Source organism: Carassius auratus, chromosome 13, assembly GCF_003368295.1.
Source record: "Carassius auratus strain Wakin chromosome 13, ASM336829v1, whole genome shotgun sequence".
In the NCBI taxonomy this organism is placed as follows: domain Eukaryota; kingdom Metazoa; phylum Chordata; class Actinopteri; order Cypriniformes; family Cyprinidae; genus Carassius; species Carassius auratus.
The window spans coordinates 11,794,650-11,810,928 of NC_039255.1; the positions used below are offsets into that span (position 1 = coordinate 11,794,650).

General features: G+C 36.7%; 1 protein-coding gene and 1 pseudogene across 2 annotated transcripts in view; both read left to right on the forward strand.

Moving 5' to 3' along the window:
• The window catches only part of LOC113113247 (regulating synaptic membrane exocytosis protein 1-like), a 4,984-nt pseudogene extending 908 nt beyond the window's left edge, over positions 1-4,076 (forward strand).
• Positions 4,077-11,270: 7,194 nt separating this feature from the next.
• Positions 11,271-16,279, forward strand: part of LOC113112669 (potassium voltage-gated channel subfamily KQT member 5-like) — a 98,712-nt gene continuing 93,703 nt past the window's right edge. For both annotated transcript variants that reach the window (XM_026278434.1, XM_026278435.1), the window contains exons 1-2: positions 11,271-11,417; positions 11,522-11,941. In XM_026278434.1, the coding sequence (XP_026134219.1) occupies positions 11,607-11,941 (335 nt within the window). In that variant the 5' untranslated portion in view covers positions 11,271-11,417; positions 11,522-11,606. The remainder of the gene's footprint in view (positions 11,418-11,521; positions 11,942-16,279) is intronic.

Below are 16,279 nucleotides of genomic sequence, written 5' to 3' on the forward strand. Positions count from 1 at the left end.
GCAGTGGAGTATGCCCGCAATGTCATGGCTCGCCAAGCCAGTCGAGAGTCCACTGACGGCAGCATGAACAGGTTATAGCTCTGAGGGCAAGTTAGTATCCAAAGCTGTGTAAACCCTTTTTTGCATACTCACAACTTTGCGATTCGAAACCATGAGTCAGATTTTTTTTTTTTCTCCGAATTTTGGGGATACTTCAGATTCAATAAATATTATTTATCTGTTCGTTTATTTCTTACAGTTTGTCTAGGGCCATCATTTATTGCATAAAACCACGTTGAACTGCTGTCAGAGCTTTTTTTTTATGTGACTTGGTACTGGACTAAAATGTAAGCATATCAGTCCTGATTCAATAATAAATGGCAATGTATTGAAATATATGAGTTGTACGCTACTGTTCAAAAACTCTGGTTTAGGAAGTGTTTTTTTTTTTTTTGTTTTTGGTAATGAAATGAATAGTTGATTAAAAGTGAAAGTAAAGGTTTTATATAATGTTGCAAAAGATTTATCTTTCAAATAAACGTTATTTTGAACTTTGTATTCATCAAAGAGATCCTGATAAATTTATCACGGTTTCCACAAAAGTATTAAGGAGCACAGCTGTTTCAACATGATATAATAAATTAGTAAATAAATAAATAAATTATTAGTAAATGGCTGCTGAAAATTCAGCTTTATACCATCAAAGTAGTAAATTACATTTTCAATTCTACTTAAATGGTGAACAGTTCATTTAAATTGCAATATGTTTCACTATATTACTGTATTTTTAATTAAATAAACACAGCCTTGAGTATAAAATACTTGATAAAAAAAATGCTGATTACGATGTCAGATGCAACCCATTTGTAATTTATGCTATTTTACCCAAGCTGACCTGCTTCCCAACTCACACTCCTTTTAAAATGCTTCATCTCTGGTGTTTTTATGCATTCGCTGCAAACCATCACTCATAGATAAGTGGTCTCTCAGCAGGCTCTGTGTCATGTTCATATGAGCTTCTCTCATCTAGATTTATTTGGAAAACTGTAATGATAAGCTTATAGAGAACAGTCTGATTTACAGAGCTAATGTGGTGTCCACTGCTCTCTCAGCTCCATCTTTGGAGCCAGGATGGCAAGCTGTACTCCCTGATAATAATTAAAATATCCATCATCTGCAAAGAGGGGTTGCTGCAAGGTCTGTAGCTGTGCAGAAGCGGCAGTGACGCTTCCCTTTGCGGCTTCAGAGCAGCGGCTAGGTTGACCTGGCCACTGTGTCACTCCACAGAGTGTGACTCTACGACTCCACGATTTAAGGATTATTTACATGAACAAGCTTTTAAAAAGTCTGAAATCACATAAGGCTGTTTATAAGTTAGCTCGACACGTGCTGCCACGCTCCTCAGAAATTCCTGCAGGAGTTAGGTCATGGAAATTGTGCTGGTTTCTAAGGAAATATTGAGTGTATTAAGAGGGGCCTTAACAAGACAGGGTTTACATACCATACAATACACAGCACAAGTCTGCTGCTGGAGGAGATGGGCTGTTTTTCACTAGCTTTTGAACTCTATATGAGGACAGGAGGCTCATTCTGGAATAATAGATTTCATCCAAATAAACGAATTGTTTTTGTTTGTTTTCGTACACCTACAAAGGATTCAAGAAATTCATTTCAAAGTATTTAAGAGCAGCTGAAGATAACAAGAATTTACTGTAACTTGTTTCTGAAATGCTGCCTCACAGTATGATATCTTTCTATCTGTCCATTCATTCATTCATTCATTCGTCTATCTGATAATCTGTGTATGTGTGTGTCTCAGTCTGATCTTCTCAGGGATGAGATTAGGGGCCGACAGCCAGTTCAGTGACTTCCTTGATGGTCTTGGCCCTGCTCAGTTGGTGGGCAGACAAACACTTGCTACGCCTGCTATGGGTGAGTAAACATCTTCATATATGTATGGACTAAAGTCTAAGTAGAATTTGTTGCAATTATTATTATTATTTATTATATTTTTTTTGTAGGAGATGTTCAAATTGGACTGATGGACAAGAAAGGTCAACTAGAGGTGGAAGTTATCAGGGCCCGTGGTCTTACGTCTAAACCAGGTTCCAAATCGCTGCCAGGTGAGAGTGTGCCAACACTACATAAAAAAAAAAAAAAAAAAAAAAAAAAATATATATATATATATATATATATATATAACAATAATAATAATAATAATAATAATAATAATAATACAAATTCTCATTAGTAGTGAATAATACTGAATATAGATCACAGATTCATTGTGTCTTCCACTTATTGTGTAAACATTGTTATTGTTATGAGTAAATTAATCAGTTTCAAGTATATTGAATTTTTCTTCCCCTATGTAAGCATTAGGTACCAATCAATTATGGTCAGTAAGTTTTTTTTATTATTTATTTTTTTTTTTTATAGAAATTGATACTTTTATTCAGTAAGGATGCATTAAATTGATAAAAAAAAAGTCACAGTAAAGACATGTTCCATAAGATTTCTATTTCAAATAAATGCTGTTCTTTTGAACTTTCCAATTATCAAAGCATCCTGAAAATGTCACAAGAAAAATGTTAAAGATTTTCCACAAAACTTTTAAACAGCACAACTGTTTTAAACATCCATAATAATAAATGTTTCTTGAGCAGCAAATCAGCAATTAGAATGATGCCTGAAGAATCATGTGACACTGAACACGGGACTATATTACGATATATTGAAAATGGAATACTTAGAAAAAATATGAATTGTAAAAATATTTGACAGTTTGAATGTATTTTGATTTAATAAATGCAGCATTGGTGAGCATACAAGACTTCAAACACCATAAAAGAAAGATACTGAATTTTGAACGGTAGTGTATTTGTAGTTTTTATAGTGCTTTGACTAACAGAAACATGTTTAACGGAGAGATTACAGCTAGGAAATTTGATCATTTATACATTGTACTAACTAAATATGACATGTGCCACCGCCAGGCACTATAACTGCCTGAACGGCTCTAGTTGAGCACTACGTCTGCTCTTCACAGCTCCCTATGTCAAGGTCTATTTGCTGGAAAACGGAGCGTGCAAAGCCAAAAAGAAAACCAAGATTGCACGAAAAACACTTGATCCTTTGTATCAGCAATCGCTGCTGTTTGAGGAAAGTCCCCAGGGTAAAGTTCTCCAGGTAGGACGCAAATTTCATCTGTTTGTTCCCGATATGCCTCCAAAGTCCAACATTTGTGCGCACTGACCACTGATTGTGTCTTCAGGTAATAGTCTGGGGAGATTACGGCCGCATGGACCACAAATGTTTCATGGGAGTCGCCCAGATTTTTTTTAGAGGAGCTGGATCTTTCTAGCACAGTGATTGGTTGGTACAGACTGTTTCCCCCTTCATCACTGGTCGACCCGACGTTAACTCCTCTCACTCGTCGCGCTTCCCAGACCTCGCTGGACTCTTCAGGGCTGCCGGGCATCAGGTCCTAGTGAACAGACGGGAGCTTGAGGCGAAACAAAATACACGATCCAGTGGACCAAGGACCGGAGGCAAACAATCAGAACCAGAGCGGCAGATAAAGAGACAGATGGACAGAATCATGATCAAAGCTTTGCTGAAGCCTGACAATCACTTCTCTCTTTTACTTTTGATCTTTGGGTTGTAGAGATTTCCTTTGATCCACTCTGCTCCTTTACTGCATGTTTTGTGGCTGACGATTCGACTCAAATAAAAAGAGAAGGAAGGGAGATCCTGCCTCATCTGACAGGAAACGGAGCCCACAGTGGCGCCGGTAGCCTAGACTACTCTGGTCAGTCAGTGCATTTATTTTCTCACGTGTTTGAGAGTTAGCGAGAGTGAGAGGACAGCACTGCCCTTCCTCTATATTGCACTTACAGGAAGTCCCTCTGCTGAAAGACCAGAGGTCAAGGGTTAAAGGTCAAAATTTAGTCTTCTCAGAGAGTTTCCTCTCTGCATCACGGATGCTGCATCCAAGGCCCCGCTGTGTGCCGGTCTGGCACAAACTCAGACTCAGTTTGTGTGACTGCGCTGTGTGTGTGTGTGTGTGTGAGTGTGTTTGTGTCTAAGAAGGCAGGGACCCCTGAGAACCATTTATGTCTGTTTACAGCAGTTATTACCAACTGCTTTGCCTTTTCATGTTACTGTTGATTTGGTAAATAGACACACTTTGTAGAATGTGAAACATGCTTTATGTTTTCTGACATTTGTGTCATACGAGCTACACGGAAGACACAAAACCACTTGTATTTGATTCATTGGGATTGTAAGAAGCTGCCATTATCATTTAGGTTCCCTGACAGGAAACGGTCACTAGATGCATTAGCTCACTAACACATTTGATTCCCGGATTCCATGCGACCATAAACCACATCTTACAGGTCTTTCCGAGCATTTTAATTCTTTTCTGTTTGGTAAAGGACCTGTACATTCAGATATTAGAATGTTATTATTATTATTATTCTACCCGACTAGAGTTGACATTATTTTAATGCAAGCACAAAAAGAGAAAAAAATCAAGCTTTTGCAGATGAATACTAGAGATGAAATTAGTTTCAAGAGGCCAAAATCGGAAGCTTCCTATTTTTAGCTGTTTGTCATCAGTTTTTTAGTTTAGTTGATTATAAAACCAGTCTCACAGATCCCTCCTGAGCATTTTGAATGTGACAGTGAGATGTCCCAACAAGGGGTACAGATGCCACCAACAAGGGGAACAGCATGAATCTGGAACTGTTCCAAGTTGCATGCACATTTTGTAAAACAAGACAGATGAGAAAAAAAGAGACTACAATAAGTGTGTTAGTTCCACAAACTGTAGGCCAGCTTGTATGTTGCATGTACTTGTACAGTTTGCTTGTACTTGATATAAATAGATTATCAAATAAAACAAAGCCATTCATTCCATGTTTGGGCATTTGGCCGGGTTCAGCCATACACACAGGCCTTATTTTGAGGCTGAATGTCGATAATAATTTGTAATTTCCTTTTTTTTTTTTTTACCCTGGATGGAAAATTAAGTGCTGTACTATAGTACTGAGCAAACACATGGCCCTATTTTATTAAAGATGTTGGTGTTCACTGTAGTCTGTACTACTGTGGGGCTAAAACTAAGGTAGATAATCTGTATAAAAACTAGAGCTGTATATGGAATATAATTAGGAAAATCACAGTGACTTAGAGATATATCGATATTGAAACAGAGTGTATCAAGTAAACATCACTTATGTACATGCATATATGTAAATATGAGTCTGCAAAGAAGTTTACTTATATTTACAAAGCAGCCCCATTCAAGTTAATGGATCACTGCTCACTGTCTCTTGGTTCTGCTGAGCGGAAGAAGGGATGCCTCCAAAGTTTTATTTTAGCGATGCCCAATCTGACGAGAGAAATTTGGAACTCTGCCGACCTGTTGCATTATCATAAATGCTCATGAATCCTTGTTTCAATGAGAAGTTTACTTTATATGCCAGGTTAGGGCAGACTTATTTACTTTGTCAGTATTATTCCAGGATACTGATTGTTTACAGTTCGTGTGTTCCACTGAAACAAAATTGAAAGTATTCACTGCAACATTTCTTGTTTGTACAGCAGACGTGGCTCAAATAATGTGTATGTTTTATATTCAAGAGTTCATTTTTATTATTTACAAATAAAAGACTGTGTGGAAGAACATTTGTGTACTGCATTTTTATATATTTTAAATATTTTATGTACGTTTTATTTTTTTTTATATATGTTACAAGCTTTAAAAAATGTATTATTATTTATCCATGTCAACTTAAAAGGTGTAAAAATATTTGTGTAGCAAATATTTCAACAATTTAAAAGGATTAAATTATTCATAATTTATATTTTGTTCATCCCCTCAAAACCAAATCAAGGTCAATCCAGTAGCATCCTTTCCACCAATGCATCATACTGACGCTAAATTTTTCCAATCCTTCCACCATGTGGAGACAAATAGAATTACATTTTTCCTTCCTTTTGTTTAGAGTTTATTTGGAATTATTATTATTATTATTTTTTAGTTATGCAGTGTCACTGTTTAACAATTGTTAAAAATATTTCTGTCAGTGCTTCAGATTTCTGGAAATGTGACAATAGACTGTTGTGTGTTTATAGTGGACAGCTGTTATGCCTAATTCAGTAATGTGGCTAATTGTAATTTAATGTCTGTTTAGGTGAGCAGTAAAAGTAGCCATTCTGAAGTCTAGTGGAACATAACCTTAAAGAAAAAAAGATTGGCACAGCACTAATTTACTTGTATAATATTATGTTTTTATAATAATAATAGATTTGGTGTTACTTCAAATTTTATTCAGCGTATTACTGCTATTGTAATGTTAGTAATGTTTATGTCAGTAACACAAAACAGGAACCAAAATTGTTATTAGGGCATAATTTTACACTGATGCTTTACCACTTAAAATCAAATCGAACAGAGGCATGTCAGGAAATCATAATGTCATTGAACATAGCTGGATTGTAAAAAAATAAATAAATAAATAGTGGTGTTTTTTCCATGAACCAAACTATACATTCAAAACTGAAATAAAAAAGAGCCAATGATATTAAACAGAGTAATGAGGCAAGGTAGGTTTATGTATTGTATACGCTCAGGGAACCATGGTTACATAAGCAACCTGAGACGTTTTATTTTATATTAATTTTATTTCAGCAGCACAACAGACACTAAAAAAGAATTGCACACTTTCATTATGAAGGAAAACATGGCTTATATAAGCAAGGCAGAGAAGTAAAAAGGGTCAAGAATGTCAGCAGCTGGAACCCAGGTGTGTTTTTCGAGACCAAACTTATTTTGGTCCACTATGTACTGCAGGGAGCCCACCTGATGTTGAGAATTCATTGGGTAAGTGGACAACACAAGCTGTACCATCGTTTTGGTCCAACATTGTGTGAGTGGTTGAATCTGAACCACTTTAGCAGGAAGGAATTACAATATGCTTTGTTATCATCTTGTGAACTGTGAAGAAATCAGTGCAGGAAGTTGTGGAGTTTCATATGATAACTGGGAACATTCATGCATCCAGGGGTATCTGGTTGCTGTTAACAATGTTCATCGTCTGGTTGACTACATCTTGTATTAATTTTATAGAAAAATCCTGTCATATGAAAATGGTCGTTTTCATCTTGCCACTTTCTTGGTTAAGAAAACACATTACTTAAATTTATCAAAATGGATTTATTTAGTTTTGGAATCTAACTCTTCAAATATTTATTTTGCAGCAACTGATGGAGTGCTGAATGCTGCATGCACACACAGCGTTTTCAAGGTAACATTTGGTCAGTCATTCCCTTCGTCAAGGGTGTTCCAAACGCTTATACGAGACACCATTATACCCTTCAAAGAACACTTGAAGGGCTCTTCGAAGGGAGTAGGGCGTAGGGATGCTCATTCGCCTATTAGTACTAAACAAATATTTCAATGCTCAATCGTCACTGACATATATTGTGAGTCACTGAATGAACTCACTAAATCAATCAGAGTGGTTACAGAATCTTTTGACAGAACTGCAAGTTATTTTTTTTAGTGACATCTGTTTCTAATGAAAGTTTATGTCTTGGACAAGAGTAAAACAATCAACGTTAGGCTATAACAAAGTAGTAATCTGCTGAAGGTATCTGCAATGGTTTGCTTTCTCTCATTCAAGTACATTCATAAACAGTGCTTTTGCATTGCCAGTCAGCTCTTAATGGAAAGTTTCTGTTTTGTCTGGTTTCAGACTGCCTGGGAAATGAAACAGTGCTGTGAAGATATTTCAAACATTTTCAAAACGGGTTGATTTATGGCCAGTCTTGCAAATATGTAAAAAGCATATCTTGCGCTCCATTCTTCAAATGAATCTTTTGCTAATATTTTAAGTCTTGTTACTCATTTCTCTTTGCCTTGATCCTGATGGCCATATAAATTTTGTTTTTGTTTTTTATGACTGGGCTTATTGGAGGTTATTGAGCCATAATATAAAATGTTTTTCTGATGGATTCAGTGGAGGAGTCCTCAACATTAGAGGCTTCAGTAAACTCTCTTTTAATTCACAGATCTTAAAGTTATGGCCAAACCAAGTCTTAGTGTTTGGGTCATTCTACAGAAACATCCATTTTTCTGTCCCTAGCCTTAACAGAAATATTACAATTGAAAAACACAAAAGGGTTAACATTTTTTATTTTGACATTTTAAAAGTAAAACAATGTGTTATTTGAACAATTAGACCTTCTTGTGTCATCAATGTGGCAATATTTGTTTTTAATTAATAATAAAGAATCCAAGCCCCAAAAAACTTTCAAATATATTATATAAATGGCATAATAAAACAAAATGCTGAATAAATATTTTTAAATCTATAATGAAAATAGTGGTCCTCTGAAGTTGTCACTGGTGTTACTGTTTGACCAAAATCTGTTATTTTGAAATAAAAATCACACTGATGAAAAATCACTTGACTTCCTCCTTCCTACTTTCGAAAGATCTATGAACAAAGGCTCATGATAACTCCACTGTTTAAATGTTATCATTTAATTCATGATTTCGTACAAAGCTTTTAGTTGACATCACTGATATTACTTTTTTTTGTTGTTTTGTTAAGGAACCACACTATTAGAAGAATAGTAGTGGCAGTATTTTATTTATTTATAAGCTGTTATGGTTTTTTTTATCTTAAACTATATTTCAGGCTTGTAGCAATAATTCAGTAGCATTATTCACATTAAATGACATTGCATCTGATGTACGGAAGCCATTGGTACATGCCACTATGATCAGTGGCACATCCGGTGACGCTTCCGATTTTCACTGACGTGTCAGTGGAGAGTGGCATGTGCCAATGACACTTGTGACATGTGCCAATGGATTGTGTCTCTGCAAACCATCCACACGGAATTAATCTATCATGGGTCACTACAAATACAGAATTTACAGTCGCATGTGTTACTGCAACCTTTGATTTTGGTACTTACACCTACCTGCATGCATGCAGCATCATCAACATAACATTGGACAGCCCAATCTATCTCATCTATGGCTTTAATGTTTCCAAAAAATGTTTTATAGAATTATGCAATAGAAAAAATTCAACAATTTTAAAACAATGTGAATTTTTTTATTATTATTTGAAAAACGTTAAGGCAAACAAAGGGACACAAGACATGGAGAAGCCTGAGTTGTTATACAAAATTAACTCTGCAATTAATATGCATGACAGAAACCGAAGTCATCGATTAAATATAGTTCTGCCATTAAGTGCGTATGTGACACAGTCTACGTTATACTCTGGCTGACAGCAGCAGTCACTGCCACAACATATGGTGAAAGTCCACGACAATGACACTGACACAATCCATCAACACATGTCACATGTGTCAGTGGCACATGCCACACTCCACTGACACATGTCAGTGAAAACCTGAAGCGTCACCATATGTGCCACTGAAAATAGTGGCATGTGCCAATGGCTTCCATAAGCCAGATGCCATGTCACTTAATGTTAAACTTCATCTCCAATACTTTGCAAATGAGAAGGCTATATTAAACTCTGTATTAACAGAGTCACACCACTAGAGTGTGTTGTTGTAAACTGTGAATGAATCCTTCTCTGAGAGCTATCCACAGAGTAAAATAAAATTGAAGTTATGTCATCAGAAATATAGAAATAAATTGTTATGATCATAATAATAATGTTTAAATGTCAAATATGTAGTACCAGAAAGACTACCCTTGTCAGCAAAATTATTAGATAGGATAAATGTCCTGACCATAAGAGTTCATGCTTTCATATGCAGATGTTTTACCCAGTACAGCAGTAATTTGAGGCTTTTTGTAATAAAATACAATACATTGCTGTGTCTTAAAATAAAATTACACTAAACAGAAGTCTATATATATATATATATATATATATATATATATATATATATACACACACACACACATACATACATTTGTATTGTAAAAACAATGTGTTCTTGTTCATTTGTTTTTTTTTTATTTGACTTTCTGTTCTCACTCTTGTCAGTATTGTTAATGAAAGCTTAAACAGCTTTTGCACAGCTGCAAAGAAAAGCCCATAGGGCATAATTGTAAATCTATTCTTAGTGTGAGAAATAGTAAAGCTTTTATCCACTCTATTTTTATCCACTCTATTTGCACATTAAGCACAATCTTTAAACGTATAGACTTGTGAATGGGACAAACAGATACAGTACTTTAAAGAAAAGAAAAATGCTGAAAAAGGTGCCGATATGTTGTCTGTTATGCATGTCTAAGACTGATATAACCTGAAGATAATGCTGCAACTATATTTGCTGATTTATTAATATGATTATTTTAGAAATTGTGAAAATAGTAAGAGATTTTCTCACATGGAAGCACATTGTCGAGTGGCAGTATTAGATGGTGACACTACAATATACAGTTCCCTGAATTAAAGACAATCAGTTAAGAGCTGAACAGCTGCGTTTGACATCTCACTTTCTTCCACACACACACACACACACACACACACATACAGTGCAGTTTTATTGCCAGTCTCTTCATGTAATGCAGGCTCCGGGCTCCGTTATTACCGGATCAGACTGAAGCGGTTTCAGTTGAGTAGGAACCAGAAAGGCTCAGTTATGAGCTTAAGTCTTTTTGTTTGTTTGGTGTTTCTGAGTGTTTTGAGGATCTGTTCTGCCACCACGGCGAGTAGAGAACAATTATTAGTTGTAATTCAAACACTGTAGCTAAGTCGATTCAAGTTGATGTGGGCACATCGGTGCTATTCAGAGCTTGTATCGGTGATGACAGAGATTGTAGTTCACACCCGTATTTTAATAAGAACAAATTCTAGATTACAATAGTGCACTAAGTAGGCCTAGCATATCCGCTCGAGAACACAAGTCGCATCTACCCCTGTGCCCCAAAGCTTACTTTCAGTCATGTTAACAGAGTGAGGAATCTTATTAAACTATCCTGTTCACTGTTCGTTATAAATCTCAACCAATCATGACTCTGCAAACTTGCAATTTTAAAAGTGTGCCCCCTAAAAACTCATAATTTGCCTGTATTAAAGGTGTTTAAGTCCATAGAACTTATCAGCGCATCTGAACTAGAATACAGTATCTTATGGTTTACAGTAGCACACACACACACACACACACACACACACACACACACACACACACACACACACACACAGAGAGAGAGAGAGAGAGAGAGAGAGAGAGATCGAAAGCGCACGTTCTGCTTAATTTCGGTTGATGCCCTCCCCTCGCCGAATCTCCACTGAGATGGTGCTTCTTCAAAACTCCAATCTCAAGGCGGTGGGAGCAGATCGCTTGAGTCATCTGAAGGTTCATAACTTTACCGAATCTTTCACAGCTCATCTGCCAATGAGTTGGGTGCCTGCCTGCACTTGTCAGTAGGTGATCCCGTTGTAGCCTGCTACTATAATCGTAAAGAAAGGGTAAGAAAAAAAACAACAACAACAGAAGAACAATAAAGTATCCGCTGTTTTTTTCACAGGGAACTGTGAAGCTCGTGTACAGCCTCTTTATATGTGCGCACTGCTGGTGCCAGACGCGCGTTTCCAGCCCGCGCTGGTGATGCGATGCCCCGCAACCAAAGCGGAGATGAGGGCGGTACTGGTCTCTGGATGAAAACCTCACAGCACTATGGGATGAAAGATGTTGAAACCGGTCGTGGGACCATGAACAGCGCGACCAGGACAGTCGACAGCCTGCTGACTGCGCCGGGCACAACAGGTGCAGGAGGCTCGGAGAACCAGAGGAAAAAGCAGGGCGCCCGTCTTAGCCTGCTGGGGAAACCGCTCGCCTACAGCGCGCAGAGCGGCCGGAGAAACGCGCGCTACAGGAAGCTCCAGAATTACCTCTACAATGTCCTGGAACGACCGCGAGCCTGGGCATTTGTTTACCACGCCTTTGTGTGAGTCAAAATGTTGTTATTGATTACATAATGTTCACAACTGTAGTTCACCTGTTTCTTAAAGTGACATTTATGCATTTAATTTGAACGGTCTATTTTTCATGGAATGAAAGAAAAAGAGGAATGTAGAAAATTGCAATCTGCTGTACAGTATTTGTTTGAGTTCATATGTCAGTGTCATAGTTATATGTGTAGTTAAATTTTCTGCTTAACAGAAGATAAAGACCAAAATGTTGAAGCAGCATTTCCAAGGGTTCCTTTCAACAAATATAGTTAATTAATTAATTCAGGGTTTAAAAAAAAAAAATGCTCTAATCACATACAGTTACAACAGTTATAGTTACAATAGTGAAAAGTGTTCGATCATTGACTAAATATCTAGCAGTGGCCTTTGATGGACTTTGATGGTCGTTTGCCTTTTAAGTGCACCAATAAGATTTCAGGGTTTGCATTATGATGTATATTTTCCATGTGACATTTATGCCCTCTGAAAGAGATGCTCTTTATATGACCCCATTTAAAGAGAAATGCATGCTCTTTGACATAGTTTTTTATATTCAGATTGGTTTTGTCTGTTGTTAGAAGCTTTTGAGCAAAGAGGAAGCCGAGCTGTCGGATGATGAGACTGGAGCGCTGCTCTGTGCTGCGAGACAGGATGTTGTTGTTTTATTTGTGCTAAGGGTACAGAGGTCATGGAGGTTAAGTTGTTTTATCTGCAACAATGCACTTTACCACACTATTCAGAAACATCACAGAATCGGCGCACTTGAACTATGCTCATGCTTGAATATGTTATCAGTAGGGGGAAAAAAGCAAGAGTGACTTTTACGTTAGTTGCTACTTGGTTGATATAAGTAATTATTTTTTGACAAGCTTTAGACATTTTTATTAAGCATTTGTTCTATAGCCTCTGGTTCATATCATTATGGATTTTGCATATAATTTTGGAGGGCACAAGTCAAACTCAGATTCTGAGTTTGAGAAAGTAGTTAATGAAGAAAATCTTTTTGAGGCTATTAGTTTCAAAATGCTGTGTGAAAGAAGACATTGGGGCTGTTTAAAATCAATGAACAATCAATCATAGCCACAATCGGTGCCCTTAAGCAAACCATATGCTGCTCCTGCGGTCACCGTCATATACTCCTAACCTTTGCGATAAATAAATTCTACTGAATAAAGCATTATTAACTTTATTAGCACTTTTGTCTCTTGTGCCAGTATGCTTGAGGGTCAGATATATAGTATGAACATATGTCCCATATGAACACATGCTTGGTTAATTGCATAATTAATTATGATGTCATTTAGAGTTTGAGGTTGATATCACTATGAAATAACTTATGTGACTATAGAGGTAATTAAACGTCACACTTGCTGTTCCTTGATAATTTCTTGCTATACCATTTAAGACCTCAAAAAATATGCAGTTTAATTATAATAACAAGGTATATAACATAAAAAAAAAAATCTAATTATTGAGATTAATTGGGCATGAAGCTTTTACTCTTATTTCTAATACAACCTCTATATTTATATATTATAATAATCTATATAGCATTTTTAAAGGGGTCATTGGATGCCCATCTTCCACAAGTTGATATGATTCTTTAGGGTCTTCAGTGCCTCAGATGTCAGGAGTAAATGACAATCTGTTATGTGAATTATTACACCCAACAACAAAACACCTCAACGGCTTAGGAGACATTCGTGTCTACATCTGCTTCAGTCTGTGCTGAAATGCTACTTTCAATCAAACTATTGTGGGAGTGGCCTGTCTGATTGACATCACAAAGACAGGTATCTGAGATCGGCTCAATTTGAGAAAGGGGTAAAGATTTTAGTAGATTAAAAAACACTGGGTGGATTTTTATCATTGTAGGGTGGTTGTGTTCACACACTGCCAACATACATTTCATTTTTAGTTTATTTCAATAACTTGTATGAACTGATTAGATACTGACTAGTCTGAAATTATGTAATCTTGCCTTGTTCTCTCTGTGTTGGATAATCAACTGATAAAAATTCAGCTTTTTGTACAGTCTGTCTGTTATCTAATGTAATTTTATACTATTTACCACATGTGAGACTATAATGAACTATAGCCTCTTGTTAAGATCACTTTCTATTCAACAGGTTCTTTAAAAGGAAAGGAATTCCAGTGGCCATATCAGTAACTCACAGTTGTCTGTTCACCCAGCAAATGTTTTTTACAGCGCATCAAAGCAAGATCATTAATCTTTTTGTGACGAGCAGATTACAGAACTTCAGCTGAGATTATTTCACCAAGGTTAAAGCTCCATGCCACACCTCTGTATCAGTATCAACAAAATCTTTTTTATGACCTTAATTAATGCTAATGCTAAACCCATAACCCTCTCTGATAATCATATTTGACAGTCAGATAATGTAATGAGGGATTTTTTTACTTACTTTAAACAAACCTCCCTGTATCCTTTCCGTCTATATATATTCGGGAAGTCGTGGCCTAATGGTTAGAGAGTCAGACTCCCAATCGAAGGGTTGTGAGTTCTAGTCCCGGGCCGGCAGGAATTGTGGGTGGGGGGAGTGCATGTACAGTTCTCTCTCCACCTTCAATACCATGACTCTGTGTGTGTGCATTTTGGATGGGTTAAATGCAGAGCACAATTTCTTAGTATGGGTCACCATACTTGGCTGAATGTCACGTCACATTCATATGCATTAATGCTCTACATGCAGCTTCACCAACACAAAGAACACATTATACTGCCATCATGAACACTAACATCAAAGCCATATTCAGTATCATTTATCCCCTCAGAAATCACATGCATTCTGTAAGATTGAAAAAGGAAATTGCACTGTAAGTGAACAATGCCATAATCATTTGTATATGTCATGCCATAGTCAGATTCAATTCCTCTTTATATGACTGAGAATTCATCTGGTTTGAGGTAGAAGTTCATTGAGTTCCCCATTCACATTTCCAAACTGTGTTCCATTTCATGGTTTAGAAAACTGGCTATTCTACTTAGATGGCTCAGATTTACTTAATTCTGAGTTATCAAGGGTGATTTGTACTGTAGGTTGCGCTGGTGGCTTTTAAATCGTAACAAAATATTTCAAAGTTCCCACCTGTAATGGTCTCCTGCCTCCTCTGTGACACAGAGAGCAATAAAGAGCCTCTTGTTCTCTGAGCACTCAAGAAAAAGTGCTCTAGTTTGCCACTGACCCATTTAGACAAGCAGAATGTGATACATACAAGAGTCAGCCAACGTACATTAGAGATTTTTCTACTTCGTCTTAAGATGTCAGTTTGGATTTAATCTTATTTCCTTACACAAGAATTCAGAAAGGGGAATTAGGAGATGTCAGTCTTACATTTAATTTGCCTTTAATGCAAAGTTGTAGTGTAAATTTACTGAATCAGTACTGACATTTAGTACCAATTTGATTGTGTAATCACGTCTGCTTAGAGTAGGCCTACTATCATTTGCATTATGCAACAAATCCTGTAATTTGATTGGCCATTGGCCAAGCTTTTCACAGTTTGTATAAATCTGTTTGTCTTTTTTTGTGACATTTCTAATTGAGAGTGAGAGAAATTTTTTTTTTGATATCCTTGATGTTGTTGCTGTTCTTCATGAGCTGTGTAAACTACTGATGTGCTTTCATTTAAGATGCACCTGTTTGCTGGAGAAGACAATTGAAGCACTGGCCACCAAAGCCAATCCAGTCACTTCCACCATTGTCGTAATCGAAACAAAAGCTGCTTTTGCTCATAGTTGGAAGGTGTATGGAAACAGAGTTGGCTCTCGCTTAATGGAAAAAAGGTTTTAGACAAACTCAAACAGGTCACGATCTTGAAAAAGTGCAAAGGGGAGGCACTAAACAGGGTTTCATGCCTGTGTTCCAGTGGGAGTATGAACGATAGGGGGAAAGGCTTTTGAAAAGGACACTGTTTGATCACGTCAGGGGCGCCTGACACAAGACAGACCTTGAGGAAGAGCTTCAGTTAACAGACAGGGGACTATTGAGCATGTTGAGTTGCCAACTGTGCTGAGAGAAAAGCAGCGTGAAACAAGGATCCTAGCATTTGGACATTTCTGTCCTATGGTTCATCACTCTATGATGAACTAATTGATCATTATAACCTTCTTTCCTTTAAAAGAAAGGAATTGTCTGCTTCGTAAATTTTCATTGAACCTGAAGAAGTGGAAAAATACTGTTTCTGACATATGAAATTTAGTTTATAACTAAACCCCCACACACAAAAAACAACAACATTAAACTACAAATCAGAATTTTGAGTTTGATACTATTTTGTGTCTCTTATGACTAATATTGTGAACTAATATT